Source organism: Scyliorhinus torazame, chromosome 2 (assembly GCF_047496885.1).
Source record: "Scyliorhinus torazame isolate Kashiwa2021f chromosome 2, sScyTor2.1, whole genome shotgun sequence".
In the NCBI taxonomy this organism is placed as follows: Eukaryota; Metazoa; Chordata; class Chondrichthyes; order Carcharhiniformes; family Scyliorhinidae; genus Scyliorhinus; species Scyliorhinus torazame.
The window spans coordinates 401,403,399-401,418,361 of record NC_092708.1 but is presented as its reverse complement, the minus strand read 5'-3'; the positions used below and the strand labels follow the sequence as shown (position 1 = coordinate 401,418,361).

The 14,963-nt window shown below is 46.5% G+C and overlaps 1 protein-coding gene across 4 annotated transcripts in view; it reads right to left on the bottom strand.

The window, feature by feature from the left end:
• Positions 1–14,963, bottom strand: part of pomt2 (protein-O-mannosyltransferase 2) — a 196,266-nt gene that overhangs the window by 92,332 nt on the left and 88,971 nt on the right. For 3 of the 4 annotated variants that reach the window (XM_072494489.1, XM_072494499.1, XM_072494502.1), the window contains one exon: positions 2,532–2,614. In XM_072494489.1, coding sequence (XP_072350590.1) covers positions 2,532–2,614 — 83 coding nt within the window. The remainder of the gene's footprint in view (positions 1–2,531; positions 2,615–14,963) is intronic. The other variant, XM_072494497.1, reaches the window with a different exon arrangement.

Sequence of the window (14,963 nt, the reverse complement as noted above, 5' to 3'; positions counted from 1 at the left end):
GAAGATTGTAGTTTAGTCGGGCAGCATGGTCGGCACGGGCTTGGAGGGCCGAAGGGCCTGTTCCTGTGCTGTAATTTTCTTTGTTCTTTGTTACCAGACTCCTAAACGACCCTCTTGTGGACTGGCCTGATTAATACCACACTCCTGTATGCTTCACCCGATGCCGGTGTCTATGTATTTACATTGTGGACCTTGTGTTGCTCTTTTATGTATTTTCTTTTGTTTTCATGTACTAAATGATCTGTTTGAACTGCTTGCAGAAAAATACTTTTCACTGTACCTCAGTACATGTGACAATAAACAAATCCAAATCCATATGCTTTCTTAATTTGGACAGTTCTATGGGTAAGATGTTACAGAGGGATATGGGCCAAATGCGGGCAAATGGGAGTAGCTTAGTGTTAGAAACTGTGCGGCATGGACAGGTTTGGTTGAAGGGCCTGTTTTCATGTTGTAAACCTCGATGACCTTGTCTACTTGAACTGCTGTCTTTAAGGATCTGTGTACCTATATGCCAAGATCTTTCACTTCATTTCCCTCTCTTAGTTTATTCCATTTATTGTCTACTCCCTATAATTGTTTAACCTCCCTAAACGCGCAACCTCACATTCTTGGTGTTAAATTCCATCTGCCACATTCTCACCCACTCCACCAACCCATCTATATTGTTTTGAAGATAATAACTATCCTCTACACTGTCCACCATTCAGCCAATCTTTTCCCAATCGTGCTCCCCACGTTCACGTCCAAATCATTAATATATAACACAAACAGTAAGGGTCCCAACACCGAGCCCTGTGGAACACCACTTGAAACAACTTTCCAATTACAAGGGCACCATTACCCTTTGTTTCCTGTTACTAACTTTGTATCCAGTTTGCCACATTGCCCTGTATCCCATGGGCTTTCAGTTCCTTCACCAATATGACTTTGTCAAATTCCTTGCGAAAATCCATGTACACCACATCCACTGCACTACCTTCATCAATCCTTCTTGTCACTTCCTCAATTAATTCAATCAAATTTGTGAGGCCAGACCTTCCTTTAACAAATCCATGCTGACTCACCCTGACTTGTCCATGCCTTTCTATGTGACAGTTAATCCTGTCTCTCAGGATTGATTCTACTAATTTGCCCACCACTGATGCAAGACTAACTGGCCTGGCATTTCCTTTGATCCCTTTTTAAACAATGGAACCACATTTTCATTTCTCCAATCTTCCAGTACCTCCCATGTGTCTAGTGAGGATTGGAAAATCATTCTCAGAGCATCTGCTATCTCCTCCCTGACCTCCTTCAATAGCCTCGGAAACAATCCATCTGGCCCTGGCAACTTAGCAACTTTCAAGAATTCGAACCCTTCGAGTACTTCCTCTCTCTTTATGACTATCCCATCCAATATCTCAGTGTTCCTCCTGGACGACTATATCTGCATCATCCATTTCCTTTGTAAAGTTCCCCTCTTCATCTCTGATAGGTCAAACCTTTCTCTGAACAAACCTTTTACCGTTAATATATTGGTAAACATCTTTGGGTTTTCATTAACTTTACTTGCTAATCTTTTTTCATACCCTCTCTTTGATTTCCTTATTTCCTTTTTGACTTTGTCCATACACTTCCTATACTTTTCTAGTCTATCTGTACTGCTTGGTTCTTTATGCCCACCGTACACTTTCTTTTTCTGTTTTATCTTCCCCTGTATTAATGCTGGCCCAGCCAGTGACACCCATGTCCCATGGACGAATAAAAAAACCATACCCAGGATGGTGATGATGGTGTCTGGGACAAGGTGTGATTCCATGAATACAATTACGTCAGGCTTGTTGCTTGACTCACAATTTTGATACAAGCCCCCAGGCACATGGACAGCAGGAATTGAAGGGGTGTAGGTTAGGTTGATCTTAGATTAGGATAAATGGTCGGCACAACATCATGGGCCGAAGGGCCTGTACTGTGCTGTAATGTCCTATGTTAGTAAGAAGGACCGAGCAGGGTCAACAGGGCTGAGTTTGTCGGTATCGTTTCCAGTGAAGATGTTGATGTCAGGTGGTCCATCAGTTGTCAGTCCATAGAATCCATCGAATCCCTACAGTGCAGAAGGAGACCATTGGGCCCATCGAGTCTGCACCGACCACCCAAAAGAGCACCCCACCCAGACCCAGGATGTCACAAAGATGGGGAAGCCCAAGACCCATAGGCCTGTTTTCACTTTGGATGTAATTACCCTAGTTTTATGCCTGGGGAACTTCCACCATCAGCTAATGCCGGGTCCCATCTTCTCCCACTATCCAGGATGTCCCTTCTAACAAAGCTATTTCTGAGTAGCTCCCACTTCCAATCCCTTGGAATCTGAACTCTCTCACCAACGCCACCCATGCAGGGATCTCCTCCCGCCACCTTCTAGCAACAAGGCACAATTCCAGTTTACAACTTCAGTTAATGATCTGTCCAGGATCTATTGGAATGTTGAATGCAGCTTGCTACTTATTTCAGCGATCCCCCCAAACAGTTAGTATATAAGGAACACATACACTCTGGCATCGATGCATTGTGCAAATTGTTACCGATCAGACGAGACTGAAATGCGGAGCTGAAAAATCCATCACCAGGACCACTGTAAAAACATAAAAGAACAAAAGATGTGAGCTGCCAATATCAGTAATTCCTGTTTGAGTATAAAGCGGAAACGTTATTCAATGACATAGTTACTTCATTCTTTAATGACTGAAAGGACCACAATACACTCACTGGGCATAATCTGCACTCATTACCAGCCTCTGATTCTGCCAGCCATTAATACAGGCTCCAGGACACCAGAAAGCGACAGACCGTCCTGCGGATGACCACCTGCCGAAAGCTACCACATTATTAAGTTGTTTCCAATCCATGAACATTAATATTTCTTAATCCACTTAATTACAATCACCACTATTCTCCTGTCAAAGGCATTGTGTTCTGTCTGCATTGTTCTCACAGTTACTGTTAGAAAATGAGAAATAATGACAACAGTATGGCCTCCCATTTCCTGCTAACCATCACCCTCACTGGGAGAGGGTGGAGGGTCATTTCCATGTGCATTTTGCAGATGAACAGATGCCATGGTCACATGCCCCAGTCTATTTACACTAACTATAATTTTCATAACTTCATTAGATGACGGAATGGTCCCAGTGGATTGGAAAATGACTATTCAGATAGGACGGAGTCTGAAAGCAGGAAATGGCAGGTCAATTAGCCTAACATCTATCAGAGAGAAATTGTTAGAATCCATTAACAAGAAGATTGTAGCAAGATGCTTAGAAAAATCATCATTTGAGCCTGCAGAGTCACCATCGGTCTGTGAAAGGAAAGTTGTGCATAAGTAATGTATTCGAGATTCTTGAGGAGGTAACAAACAAGACAAATAAAGAGGAACCTGTAGGTTTGATACAGTTGGGTTTCCAGAAGGCATTTGATAAAGGTGCCATGTCAATGCATATTACACAAGACAAGATTACAACATGCAGAGGGTAAAACATGTTGGCATGGATAAAGGATTGGTTAGCTAACAGGAAACAGAGTAGGTGTAAATGGGTCTTTTGCAGGTTAGCATGCTAGAACAAGTAGAGTGCCACTGGGACCAGTGCTGGGGCCTCAACTTTTTCAGCCCACACCAGTGAAGGATGAAGGGCAACATTTGCTGGTGTCACCAAGATAAGCAGAAAAGTAAGTTGTCAAGAGATGTTAGAGAGTCTGCAAACGGATATAGAGAGGTTGGTTTAGCTCACTGGGCTAAATCGCTGGCTTTTAAAGCAGACCAAGGCAGGACAGCAGCACGGTTCAATTCTCGTACCAGCCTCCCCGAACAGGCGCCGGAATGTGGCGACTAGGGGCTTTTCACAGTAACTTAATTGAAGCCTACTCGTGACAATAAGTGTTTTCTTTCTTTCTTCTTCTTTCTAATTGAGTCTGCAAAGGATATAAAGAGGTTAACTGAATCTGAAAACGGATATAGAGAGGTTAACCGAGTCTGCAAAGGGATATAGAGATGTTAACTGAGTCTGCAAAGGGATATAGAGAAGTTAACTGAATCCGCAAACAGATATCGAGAGGTTAATCGAGTCTGCAAACGGATATCGAGAGGTTAACCGAGTCTGCAAAGGGATACAGAGGTTAACTGACTCTGCAAAGGGATATCGAGAGGTTAACTGAGTCTGCAAAGGGATTTCGCCCCCACAGCCCAAAAGATGTGCCGGTTAGGTGGATTGGCCACGCTAAATTGCCCCCGAATTGGAAAAATGAATTGGCTACTCTAAATTTATTTTTAAAAACTGAGTCAGCAAAGGGATATCGAAAGGGTAACTGAATCTGCAAACGGATATAGAGAGGTTCACTGAGTCGCAAAGGGATATAGAGAGGTTAATTGAGTCGGTTCAAATTTGATGGATGAGGTTAACTTAAGAAGAATATAAAAGCAGTACACTATTTCAATTATAGAATTTACAGTGCAGAAGGAGGCCATTCGGCCCATTGTGTCTTCACCGGCCCTTGGAAAGAGCAACCTACTTAATGGAACCTTTACTTCCATCCTATCCCTGTAACCCAGTAACCCCACCTAACCTTTGTTTAGGAAAATGTGAACTTGTCAACTGTTTCAGGAAAAATATAAAAACAGTACGTACACTATTTAAATGGAGAGCGACTTCAGAATTAGATGGTACAGAAGGATCTGGATGTCCTGGTACATGAATCACAAAGTTAGTATGCAGCCACAGCAAGTGAGTAGGATGACATATGGAATATTGTGTACAGTTCTTGGTCTCCTTATTTGAAAAAATAGAATATTGCATAAGATTCACTGGACCCATTACTGGGATGAGCTTATCTTGTGCAGAAAGATTGAACAAATTGGGCCGATACCCAAATAATGAGAGATGACTTCATTGAAATGTATAAACATCTGGAGGGGATTTGATAGAGTAGCTACCTTAACAATGTTTCTGCTTGCAGGAGAGACCAAAACAAGGGGGCACAGTTTAAGAATAAGAAATCTCTCTTTTGAGATAGAGATGAGAATTTGTTCTCCCAAAGGGTGGTTAGTTTGTGGAATTCTCTTCTCCAGAAAGCAGTGGAAGCTGGGTCATTGCATTTATTCAAGATAGAGTTGGACAGATTTGTGATCTCCAAGGGAGTCGAGGGTAATGGGAGCAGGTGGCAAAGTGGAGTTAGAGGATCGACCATGATCATATTGAATGGTGTAGCAGGCTCGATGGGCTGAACAGCCTACTGCTGCTTCTATGTTCCTATGTTCTATGTTCTATGTTCTATTACAGGGGGCTCACAGTTACATTGTAAGGCGCAAACTCAAATGTTCCAGAAGGGCCTCTGGAACACATTGGTCTGTGGATCTGTCTGAAGATACGCCTGCAGTATCTGGAGTAAATATTGACACCAGAAGGGACTATGTCGAAAAGCAGGAGTAACACAGAGAATTTCAAACATAAATTAGATTGAACGAAGAGCTTAGGAAAAGTGGAAGATAAATTGTATAGAATAAAATTAATTGTGAAAGGTAAAGGAAAGGGGAAGAGAAGAGAAACAAAGACACATAAATAAGGTTAATATGAAACAAATGGTGATCAAAGTGCAATAGCAAGCACTTTCATCACATCGGAGCAGTGAAAAGAAAGAATATACTTAGATAGGAAGGTGGCCAAATATTATCAACTATTACTGAATATTGGTTAAACACTTTAACTTGATTTTAAGGGAGGCAGCAATTGGAGTGTTGTGTATCGGGAAATGGCGGGTGGAAGTGTTGGTGTATCGGGAGATGGAGGGTGGAAGTGTTGGTGTATTGGGTGTCGATGTGAAGACATCGATGTTTCTATATCGCGGCAATGTAGATGCAATGCCATTTTCAGAATCTTATTTATTGAATTTATGTAGTAAAGCTCCATTTTTAATGACACCGTATATGCCAAATAGATGGTCCAGCTATCTAACATTTTTGTCAGTTTCCATGCAATACCTGATTTTGTTGGAATGAGCCCTAACCTCCTAACCCTACACATTTCCATTGTGTAAATGGCAACCCAATTAACAATGCCAGTAAACAAGTAACATATCTCTAACCATTTACTCTCAGAGAATTAGGAGTTTGTTCTTATGCATGGTTTCAACTTTGGTCTGCCTTCACCCAAAGTCTTTCCCCTTGGTTTCTGTGGCCATTAGCACCTGGTTTCCCGGGGTTTCTGTGGCTATGACTCATCTTTCATTCTCACTCCACAGTATAAATATTTCCCACTTTCTCTGCTAGCTTTGACGAAGAGTCATCGGACTCGAAACGTTCGCTCTTTTCTCTCCCTACAGATGCTGCCGGACCCGCTGAGATTTTCCAGCATTTTCTGCGTATTGTGGGATTCCGAACAATCTGTCTGATTATCACTCGCAATGCAAATGTCTGACAACATTGGAAATGTGGAGCTTGTTCAAGGAACAGCTACTGCGTGTCCTTGATAAGTATGTACCTGCCAGGCAGGGAGGAAGTGGTCGAGTGAGGGAACCGAGGTTTACTAAAGCAGTCGAAACACTTGTCAAGAGTAAGAAGGAAGCTTATGTAAAGATGAGACATGAAGGTTCAGTGAGGGCGCTCGAGAGTTACAAGTTAGCTAGGAAGGACCTAAAGAGAGAGCTAAGAAGAGCCAGGAGGGGACATGAGAAGTCTTTGGCAGGTAGGATCAAGGATAACCCTAAAGCTTTCTATAGATATGTCAGGAATAAACAAATGACTCGGGTAAGAGTAGGGCCAGTCAAGGACAGTAGTGGGAAGTTGTGCGTGGAGTCCGAGGAGATAGGAGAGGTGCTAAATGAATATTTTTCGTCAGTATTCACACAGGAAAAAGACAATGTTGTCGAGGAGAATACTGAGATTCAGGCTACTAGACTAGAAGGGCTTGAGGTTCATAAGGAGGAGGTGTTAGCAATTCTGGAAAGTGTGAAAATAGATAAGTCCCCTGGGCCGGATGGGATTTATCCTAGGATTCTCTGGGAAGCCAGGGAGGAGATTGCTGAGCCTTTGGCTTTGATCTTTAAGTCATCTTTGTCTACAGGAATAGTACCAGAAGACTGGAGGATAGCAAATGTTGTCCCCTTGTTCAAGAAGGGGAGTAGAGACAACCCCGGTAACTATACACCAGTGAGCCTTACTTCTGTTGTCGGCAAAATCTTGGAAAGGTTTATAAGAGATAGGATGTATAATCATCTGGAAAGGAATAATTTGATTAAAGATAGTCAACACAGTTTTGTGACGAGTAGGTCGTGCCTCACAAACCTTATTGAGTTCTTTGAGAAGGTGACCAAACAAGGTGCTGGCGAAGGTCTTAGCCACGAGAATTGAGGATTGTGTGCCGCAGGTGATCCACGAAGACCAGACGGATTTGTGAAGGGGAGGCAGTTGAACGCGAATGTGAGGAGGCTCCTGAACGTTATTATGATGCCGGCGAGGGAGGGGGAGGCGGAGATAGTGGTGGCGATGGACGCTGAGAAGACCTTCGATAGGGTAGAGTGGGGGTACTTGTGGGAGGTGTTGAAGAGGTTCGGGTTTGGGGAGGGGTTTGTCAGGTGGGTTAGGCTGTTGTACGAGGTCCCGATGGCGAGTGTGGCCACAAACAAGAGGAGGTCTGAGTACTTTCGGTTGCATCGAGGGACGAGGCAGGGGCGTCCCTTGTCCCCCCTGCTCTTCGCGCTGGCGATTGAACCCCTGGCTATGGCACTGAGGGGATCGAGGAACTGGAGGGGGTTGGTGCAGGGTGGGGAGGAGCATAGGGTGTCGCTCTATGCGGACGACTTGCTGCTATATGTGGCGGATCCGATGGGGGGAATGCCGGAGGTAATGAGGATCCTCAGGGAGTTCGGGGATTTCTCAGGGTACAAGCTCAACATGGGGAAGAGCGAGTTGTTCGTGGTTCACCCAGGGGACCAGGAGAGGGGGATTGGTGAGCTCCCACTAAAAAGGGCGGAGAGGAGCTTCAGGTACTTGGGGGACCAGGTGGCCAGGAGCTGGGGGGCCCTGCACAGACTTAATTTCACGAGGCTGGTGGAGCAAATGGAGGAGGAGTTCAAGAGGTGGGACGCGTTGCCGCTGTCCCTGGCGGGTAGAGTGCAGTCAGTTAAGATGACGGTGCTCCCAAGGTTTCTGTTCCTGTTCCAGTGCCTCCCCATTCTTATCCCGAAGGCCTTCTTTAGGTGGGTCAACAGGAGCATAACGGGGTTTGTGTGGGCGCGAGGGACTCCGAGGGTGAGAAGGGTGTTCCTGGAGCGGAGTAGGGATGGGGGGGGGCTGGCATTGCCGAACCTCTGTGGGTACTACTGGGCCGCCAATGCGGCGATGGTGCGCAAGTGGGTGATGGAGGAGGAGGGGGCTGCATGGAAGAGGCTGGAGACGGCGTCTTGTGAGGGTACGAGTCTGGAGGCGCTGGCAACGGCGCTGCTGCCGCTCCCTCCAATGAGGTATACCATGAGCCTGGTAGTGGCGGCTACCCTCAAAATCTGGGGGCGGTGGAGGCGGCACAGGGGGGAAACTTAGGGCCTCGGTGTGGACCCCAATACGGGGGAACCACCGGTTTGTCCCAGGGAGAATAGATGGAGGGTTTTCGGGGTGGCACAGGGCAGGGATAAGAAGGTTGGGGGACCTGTTTGTGGACGGGAAGTTCGCGAGCCTGGCTGAACTGGAGGAGAAGTATGGGCTCCCCCCGGGGAACACCTTCAGGTACTTACAGGTAAGGGCATTTGCCAGGCAGCAAGTGGTGGAATTCCCGCGGCTGCCGCACTGCACAGTACAGGACAGGGTGCTCTCGGGGGGGGGGGGGGGGTTTGGAGTGGGGAAGATCTCGGAAACTTACCAGGTGATGCAGGAGGAGGAAGAGGCCTCGGTGGTGGAGTTGAAAGGTAAGTGGGAGGAGGAGTTGGGAGAGGAGATTGAGGAAGGGACGTGGGCAGATGCCCTAGGGAGGGTGAACTCTTCCTCTTCGTGCTCGAGGCTCAGCCTCATACAGTTTAAAGTGCTGCACAGGGCACACATGACCGGGACAAGGATGGGCCGGTTTTTTGGGGGTGAGGACAGGTGTGTTAGGTGCTCAGGGAGCCCAGCAAATCACACCCATATGGTCTGGACATGCCCAGCGCTGGAGGAATTCTAGAAGGGCGTGGCGAGGACGGTGTCGGGGGTGGTAGGATCCAGGGTCAAGCCGGGCTGGGGGCTCGCAATATTTGGGGTTGCAGGAGAGCCAGGAGTGCAGGAGGCGAAAGAGGCCGGTATTCTGGCCTTTGCATCCCTGGTAGCCCGGCGAAGGATTCTTCTTCAGTGGAAGGATGCGAGGCCCCCAAGCGTGGAATCCTGGATCAGCGATATGGCGGGATTTATTAAATTGGAGAGGGTGAAATTAGCCTTATGGGGATCGGTGCAAGAGTTCTTTAGGCGGTGTCAGCCGTTCTTGGACTTCCTGGCAGAACGGTAGACAATGGTCAGCAGCAACCGGGGGGGGGGGGGGGGGGGGGGGGTTCTAGTTTATTTACCCTGGGGGATCTGAGGGGGTGAAAAATTTACTATGTTTGCTTTGTGGTAACTCGGGGTGTTAATGTATTATTTATGTATAGGGGGGAGGGGGCTCGGGGGTTGTTTTACTTTGTTCTGTATTTAATTCTTTTGGGTTTCTTTTTCATTCTGTTGTTGATATTTTGTGAAGACCCTAATAAAAATTCTTTTTAAAAAAAAAAAAGAGGTGACCAAACAGGTGGATGAGGGTAAAGCAGTTGGTGTGGTGTATATGGATTTCAGTAAAGCGCTTGATAAGGTTCCCCACGGTAGGCTACTGCAGAAAATACGGAGGCATGGGATTCAGAGTGATTTAGCAGTTTGGATCAGAAATTGGCTAGCTGGAAGAAGACAAAGGGTGGTGGTTGATGGGAAATGTTCAGACTGGAGTCCAGTTACTAGTGGTGTACCACAAGGATCTGTGTTGGGGCCACTGCTGTTTATCATTTTTATAAATGACCTGGAGGAGGGCGTAGAAGGATGGGTGAGTAAATTTGAAGATGACACTAAAGTCGGTGGAGTTGTGGACAGTGCGGAAGGATGTTACAAGTTACAGGGGGACAAAGATAAGCTGCAGCACTGGGCTGAGAGGTGGCAAATGGAGTTTAATGCAGAAAAGTGTGAGGTGATTCATTTTGGAAGGAATAACAGGAAGACAGAGTACTGGGCTAATGGTAAGATTCTTGGCAGTGTGGATGAGCAGAGAGATCTCGGTGTCCATGTACATAGATCCCTGAAAGTTGCCACCCAGGTTGAGAGGGTTGTTAAGAAGGCGTTCGGTGTGTTAGCTTTTATTGGTAGAGGGATTGAATTTCGGAGCCATGAGGTCATGTTGCAGCTGTACAAAACTCTGGTGCGGCCGCATTTGGAGTATTGCGTGCAATTCTGATCGCCGCATTATAGGACGGATGTGGAAGCATTGGATAGGGTGCAGAGGAGATTTATCAGAATGTGGCCTGGTATGGAGGGAAGATCTTATGAGGAAAGGCTGAGGGACTTGAGGCTGTTTTCGTTAGAGAGAAGAAGGTTAAGAGGTGACTTAATTGAGGCATACAAGATGATCAGAGGATTGGATAGGGTGGACAGTGAGAGCCTTTTTCCTTGGATGGTGATTAGCACGAGGGGACATAGCTTTAAATTGAGGGGAGATAGATATCGGACAGATGTCAGAGGTAGGTTCTTTACTCAGAGAGTAGTCAGGGTGTGGAATGCCCTGCCTGCAACAGTAGTGGACTCGCCAACACTAAGGGCATTCAAATGGTCATTGGATAGACATATGGACGATAAGGGAATAGTGTAGATGGGCTTTAGAGTGGTTTCACAGGTCGGCGCAACATCGAGGGCCGAAGGGCCTGTACTGCGCTGTAATGTTCTATGTTCTATGCAAGTCTGCCTCATTACACATCACCAAATCCAGAATTGCCTGTTCCCTAGTAGGCTCTGTCACAAGCTGCTCGAAAAACCATCTTAGACATTCCACAAATTCCATTTCTTGGGATCCACTACCAACCTGATGTTCCCAATCCACCTGCATATTGAAGTCCCCCATGATTATTGTAATGTTGCCTTTTCTATCTCCTGATTTATTTTCTGCCCCACATCCTGACTACTGTTACTGGGCCTGTACATAACTCCCATCAGGGTCTTTTTACCTTTGCGATTCCTCAACCGTGCCCACAGAGATTCTATGCCCTCTGATCCTATATCGCTCCTTGCTATCGATTTAACTTCATTCCTTACTAACAATGAAACCCCGCCCCCTTTGCCCATCTGCCTGTCCTTTCAATAGGACACACATCCTTGTATATTTAGATCCCAGCCCTGATCCCCTTGTAGCCACGTCTCTGTGATGCCCACAACATTGTACCGGCCAATTTCAATGTGCGCAACAAGCTCATTTACCTTGTTCCGTATACTGCGTGCGTTTTGGTACAACACCCTCAATCCTGTATTGACACCTCCCTTTTCACACTCTCCTCAGTCACTGTACCCCGTACTGTGGGCCTTTTTGATTTTTGACTGTGGCTTCTCTGCCTTACACTTTCCTCTTCCTGCTTTTTGTTTCTAGCCTGTTTTACTTCCCTCTGACTTCCTGCATCGGTTCCCATCCCCCTGCCACATTAGTTTAAACCCTCCCCAGGGCAGCACGGTGGCGCAGTGGGTTATCCCTGCTGCCTCATGGCGCCAAGGTCCCAGGTTTGATCCCAGCTCTGGGTCACGGTCTGTGTGGAGTTTGCACATTCTCACCGTGTTTGCGTGGGTTTCGCCCCCACAACCCAAAGATGTGCAGGGTAGGTGGATTGGCCACGCTAAATTGCCCCTTAATTTGAAAGAATGAATTGGATACTCTAAAAAAAAAATTTTAAGTTTAAACCCTCCCCAACAGCACTAGTAAACACCCCCCCACTAGGACAACGGTTCCAGCCCTGCCCAGGTGCAGACCATCCTGTCTGTACTGGTCCCACCTCCCCCAGAACCAGTTCCATTGCCCCAGGAATTTGAATCCCGCCCTCTTGCACCATCTCTCAAGCCACGCATTCATCCTATCTATCTTGACATTCCTACTCTGATTAGCTCACGGCACTGGTAGCAATCCTGAGATTACTACCTTTAAGGTCCTACTTTTTAAGTTTAACTCCCAACTCCCTGAACTCAGCTTGTAGGACCTCATCCCGTTTTTTACCGATATCATTGGTGCCTATGTGCACCACGACAGCTGACTATTCACCCCCCCCCCCAAAAGAATGTCGTGCAGCCGCTCCGAGACATCCTTGACCCTTGCACCAGGGAGGCAACATACCATCCTGGAGTCTCGATTGCGTCCGCAGAACCGCCTGTCTATTCCCCTTACGATCGAGTCCCCTATCACTATAGACCTGCCATTCTTCTTCCTGCCCTCCTGCGCAGCAGAGCCAGCCACGGTGCCATGAACCTGGCTGCTGCTGTCTTCCCCTGGTGAGCCAACTCCCTCAACAGTATCCAAAGCGGTTTACCTGTTTTGCAGGGAGATGACCGCAGGGGACACCTGCACTGCCTTCCTACCCTTGTTCTGTCTTTTGGTCACCCATTTTCTATCTCCCTCAGTAATTTTCATCTACGGTGTGACTAACTCGCTAAGCGTGCAATCCACGACGTCCTCAGCATTCCGGATGCTCCAAAGTGAGTCCACCCACAGCTCCAGAGCCGTGAAGCAGTCTAACAGGAGTTGCAGCTGGACACACTTCTTGCACGTGAAGGAGCCAGGACCTGTGGACGTGTCCCTGAACTCCCACATCGGACACGAGGAGCATGACACGGGTCTGGGATCTCCTGCCATGTCATAAACCTTAGGTTAACTTATACAACTACAATTCCAAAAAAACAAAGAAAAAAAAAGTAAATAAATAAATAGACAAATGAAAAGGAAAACTACTTACCAGTCACCTACCAGGGATAAAAAGCACCTCCCACCCAGCTTCGAATTCCCAAACTCACTCGTCCCTGTGCCTCATTCTGGCTGTGTCTTCTCTGGCTCACTGAGAGAACTCAATGGGAGTGAGTTAAAGTTGCTCTTTTTAAATTGGCCTGAGCTGACTCCCCCCTCACCTGCTTCTAGATCAAAGTAGCTTCAGGTGACTGACACTTAACTGCGAACCAGTTATGTGAGCGGGTGGGGCAGCCCCTTGTTAACCTTCACTGCACAATTCTAGATTAATTTAAATTCCTGAAATTTAAAAAGGAACAGTCTTTCCGATTCAATTTAATTCCCACCTAGCTTCAAATTCCCAAACTCACTTGTCGCTGTGCCTCACTCTGGCGGTGTCTTCTCTGGCTCACTGGAAGAACTCATATTTGCTAAGACTATGCAGGACTTACATATCAATAGCGATGTTGTGTCCATGTGCTCAATTGACATTGCTAGCCTATTCACCAATGTTCCTCTTGAGGAAGCCATAGATATTTATTCTGCAGCACACTACACCATGCTGATCTAGACCGATCACCATTGCGTGAATCAACATTCATTAAACTTGTGACCCACTGCAATTCGCATACCGCCACAACCGGTCCACAGTGACGCCATCTCCTTGGCCCTACACTCATCCCTGGAGCATCTCGACAACAAGGACTCCTACATCAGACTCCTATTCATTGACTACAGCTCCGCCTTCAACACCATAATCCCAGCCAAGCTCATATCAAAGCTCCAAAACCTAGCACTTGGCTCTTCACATCGGCAACTGGATCGTTGACTTCCCGACCCTTAGATCACAATCAGGAAGGATAAACAACGACGATAAGTCCTCAATACCGGGGCCCCGCAAGTTTGCATACTTAGCCCCCCTACTATACTCCATATACACACACATGACTGTGCGGTAAAACTTGACTCCAACTCCATCTACAAGTTTGCTGATGACACAACCATAGTGGGTTGGATCTCAAATAACAATAGATCAGTGTACAGGAGGGAGCTAGAGAACCTAGTGATGTGGTGTAACAACAACAATCTCTCCCTCAATGTTAGCAAAACTAAGGAGCTGGTCACTGACTTCAGGAAGCTAAGTATCATACACACCCCTGACTGCATCAACGGGGCCGAGGTGGAGATGGCTGACAGTTTCCTAGGTGTGCACACGACCAACAATCTGTCCTGGTCCACTTACGTCGACGCTAAGACCAAGAAAGCACAACTGCGCCTATACCTCCTCAGGAAACTAAGGACATTTGGTATGTCCACATTGACTCGTACCAATTTTTTACAGATGCACCATAGAAAGCATCCTATCTGGCTGTATCACAGCCTGGTATGGCAACTGCTCGGCCCAAGAACGTAAGAAACTACAGAGTCATGAACACAGCCAGGTCCATCACACGAACCTGTCTCCCAACCATTCACTGTGTACACCTCCCGCTGCCTGGGGAAAGCGGGCAGCATAACCAAAGACCCCTCCCACCCGGCTTACTCACTCTTCCAACTTTTTCCATCGGGCAGGAGATACAAAAGTTTGAGAACGCACATTGACAGATTCAAAAACAGCTTCTTCCCTGCTATTAACAGACTCCTGAATGACTCTCTTATGGATTGATCTGATCTCTTCACAGATCTTCTCTACTGAGTAGTACTACACTCCTGTATGCTTCATCCAATGCCTGTGTCTATGTATTTACATTATGTATCTATCGTATGTCCCATTTTTTTTCACGTATGGAATGATCTGTCTCGATGTATGCAGAACAATACTTCTCACTGTGCCTCAGTACACGTGACAATAAATATATCAAGTCAAATTAGGGATGGGTAGCAAATGGCAGTAACACCCATTCCATTGAAAGAATAAAAGAAAAACAGTTTAAAACTAAAATTGCCTGTATATATCCAACTTCAAGGCGATTATACTACTTTTCA